This window comes from Apaloderma vittatum, unplaced genomic scaffold (genome assembly GCF_000703405.1).
Source record: "Apaloderma vittatum isolate BGI_N311 unplaced genomic scaffold, ASM70340v1 scaffold4272, whole genome shotgun sequence".
Classification (NCBI taxonomy): Eukaryota; Metazoa; Chordata; class Aves; order Trogoniformes; family Trogonidae; genus Apaloderma; species Apaloderma vittatum.
In genome coordinates, this window is record NW_009701747.1 from 28,249 (window position 1) to 31,384 (window position 3,136).

Consider the following 3,136-nt stretch of genomic DNA (forward strand, 5'->3'; position numbering starts at 1 on the left):
CCCCCATGGGCCGGCGAGCTGCCAAGCTCCCCGACAGCAGCCCGGGCACAGCAGCGGCCCCAGGATCTCCTCAGGTCCCTCTCAGATTGCTAACGTCTCCCACCTATTTATTGGCTTTTACTAATCATGCTTTAAGCTAATTATTTGGTGTTTTCATTTAAAATGTAGCCGATGCCTGAAGAGCGTTAGCTGGAAAAAAGTGCAAGTCACTTAAAAAGAGAAATGTCGACTCCCTGCGTGTTTCTAGGACTCATAATCTTTACGGAAATAAACTCTGATCACAGATTTTGTGATCAAATAATTAAAATATAAACTACGACTACGTAGTGACGTGCAGGCTCATACATGAGCTCGGCTGCATTTCCAAACAACCACACCAGCAAATGCAGTTACATCGGGTTTCCCCCGAGCCAGTTTATATCATAGTTAAAATGTACCCAGCACCCAGTTTTTAGTATTACTGGATTTATAAATAGGAAGAAATAAGGTATCAGCAGAATGGTCCAGTCCACACATGTACGTGATGGTGTAGCTGACACCGTATTTATTTGTAACTGACCCATCGATCAGGTTGTGCCTTCCTTTTCCGCCCAAAGACAAGAGTAAAACACATGTCACTTTAAATCAAAACTCCATCTCATTTGGTAAAATTCAGAAGTTTAAACAAAAGATTTGATTCTGTTATTACTCGGAGCAGCTGTTAAAGGCTGCTGAGTAACTTATTTAGTGTTTCTTGGGGTTCCGAAACCTGCTCTCGGGCTGCAGTTCTGCATGCATCACCTTTCAGCTACTTCAGAAGCTCCCTGAGGTTTTACTACTACTTGTAAGTATGCACGTGCACAAGCACCTTCAGTACTGAGCACTGAGTAACACGGAAAAGACTGTTTTCTTTATTCAAGTTTATAATTAATAATTTGAATATTTACCAGTGACAAGGTGTGGGAGGTTACATGTGCTGTGACAGAGCTTTTTGCATTTCTAAGTGTGCTTCCATGACATTACAGCCATGGTTTAAATATGAAGGCGAGCACATTATATAATCCAAATTTCATATTAGAAAGATCCTGGGCTTCCACAATAACAGTGTAATTATTGTAGAAAGAACACTTAGATTTGATATCAGGAATAATTGTTGGGTTTTTTTAAAACTTACCTTTCATGACAGTATCTTTCATTTCACATGAGGAAAAACTTTATTCAAAGAGTTTTACGTTCAAAAGAATGATACTTTTAAACGTGGTTTCAAGAACTTGCTGTGCAAACTGAAAACCAAATGAGCCTGATTTGGTGTTGCCAGTCAGAGAAAACCCACGGAATATGAGTGGGAATGGAACTGATTCAAATGTTATCAGGCTGCATGTGTAAAAGTAGGTCTAGGCACCCGCATTTGCAAAAAACCAAAAAATCATATAATTGGCAACACAACTCAAAATCTACAACTTCTCCCGTTTTTCAGAACGATTAGACATTTGCAAACAGGACACGTTTGCAGGAGAAATACTGAAAATTCCATTTAAAAAAAGAACAAAAAGAACCAAAGTTTATGTTAGAAAGGCACCCAAAGCAACGCCCCCAGCCTCCATGCGACACTCATGCAGAAACACAGCAAAAGATTATCGCTGACGCGAAAAGAAACTTACATTCCCAGACATTTTGTCTAGTTCACTCATGGCCTCGTGTATAGCAGCTTCTAAATGGTTATTTAGCTTTCCACTTCTAGGGAGAAAAAATTAAGGCCATCAGTAATTCTTAGCAACAGAAAAAAACCCCACAAAACATCTTAAAAACAAGTTAACGAGGAAGACGTTAAGCCCCGGGACACACTGCGCCGACTGCGGAGCCTCGCGGGCTGTCACAGCGCGAGGAGCCCAATGGGCCCCACTGGCACGTTACCCAACGTAAAGGCTAGTGCTGGAATTACACAAGGGAAAACGACCTCAATGAGCTGTGGGGTTACTTACAGTTAGTTACAACACGGATTACATCCATGAATAACAAGCAAGAATACTTCATGGTAACAGCACATTTTTTTTCTTACATCACCAGCAAAGGGCCAGACGCTCACGGGTTTTGATGAGGAGCAGGAGAGGAACACTCCAGCTACTCCCGACTTTTCCTAAAGACTTCAAGAGTTACTAAACCTTCCCACTTGGCGTGACGTGCTGCGCTTCCCTGGTAAATGTGGCTACACTTCAGCAACGCTTTTGTGAAGGGCTAAACACGTGCGCTTCTAGAAAAATCAGCGTGTGAGCTGTGACGTTTTCCTCTTAGCCAAAGCACAGAGTTAAATATCCCTTCTAAATTTAAATAGCCATAGGAAAAATAAGTCCTATTAGTCCTCTAAAACGTGGCTACTTTTACCCAGGAATGGCAGCACACCGAGGGCTACGGTAAAGGTAAGGAGAAAGCTTTCCTCTCCCAACCTGAAAACTATCCAAAGTCATCAGGCAGCTCCACACACGCCCAGTTTTACAGCGCTATTTTTGATTTAGGTGTGTGTCCTCTTTAAAAGCAGCTTCCCACTTGAACACCCCACTCTGCACGACAGGTCATGCTTCTGACCGGGTTCACGCTCAAGAGCTTCGTGCCAGCAAATCATACTTGAGCACGAGTTCCTATCGCTTGTCGAGGATCTATGCTTAAACACAGGCATATATATATATAAAAAAATAGGTGTGTATATATATTTATTTAGATAGGCTGGTTCAGGCATGGCTTGCTGAACAGGTACATTTAGAAGACTAATGAATGTGAAAAGAAATGGCCGAATAGGAGATGAGAGAGCGATCATGCTGGAGATGGGAGACATTATTACAAGCATCCATCACAATATCCTCAAGAAGCGCTAAAGTTCCATTATCCCAGCTTTGGAGCTGAGGCAGGAGGACGAGGGCTGTCTGCGTCCTAGCGAGAGATAACGGCAGAGATGGGGAAGAGAACAGCTCATCCCAAGCTGGAACGGAGGGTGAGGTCACTAGGACTGCCCCTGACACTTCCTAAAAAACCCTCTCCCTTTTGAATAAAGAAAGAACGCTCATCGTTTCAGCTGGGACGTGCTCCCCTCAGACTTAAAAGATTTATAGCAACTAAAAGCATTGGCATAAGACTGACAAGGAAGGAGCACAGATGACCTACA

At 42.7% G+C, this 3,136-nt stretch overlaps 1 protein-coding gene across 1 annotated transcript in view; it reads right to left on the reverse strand.

The window, feature by feature from the left end:
• Positions 1 to 3,136, reverse strand: part of MBD5 (methyl-CpG binding domain protein 5) — a 41,664-nt gene that overhangs the window by 1,638 nt on the left and 36,890 nt on the right. Inside the window, exon 9 of the mRNA XM_009879252.1 lies at positions 1,641 to 1,716. Within this exon, the coding sequence (XP_009877554.1) occupies positions 1,641 to 1,716 (76 nt within the window). The remainder of the gene's footprint in view (positions 1 to 1,640; positions 1,717 to 3,136) is intronic.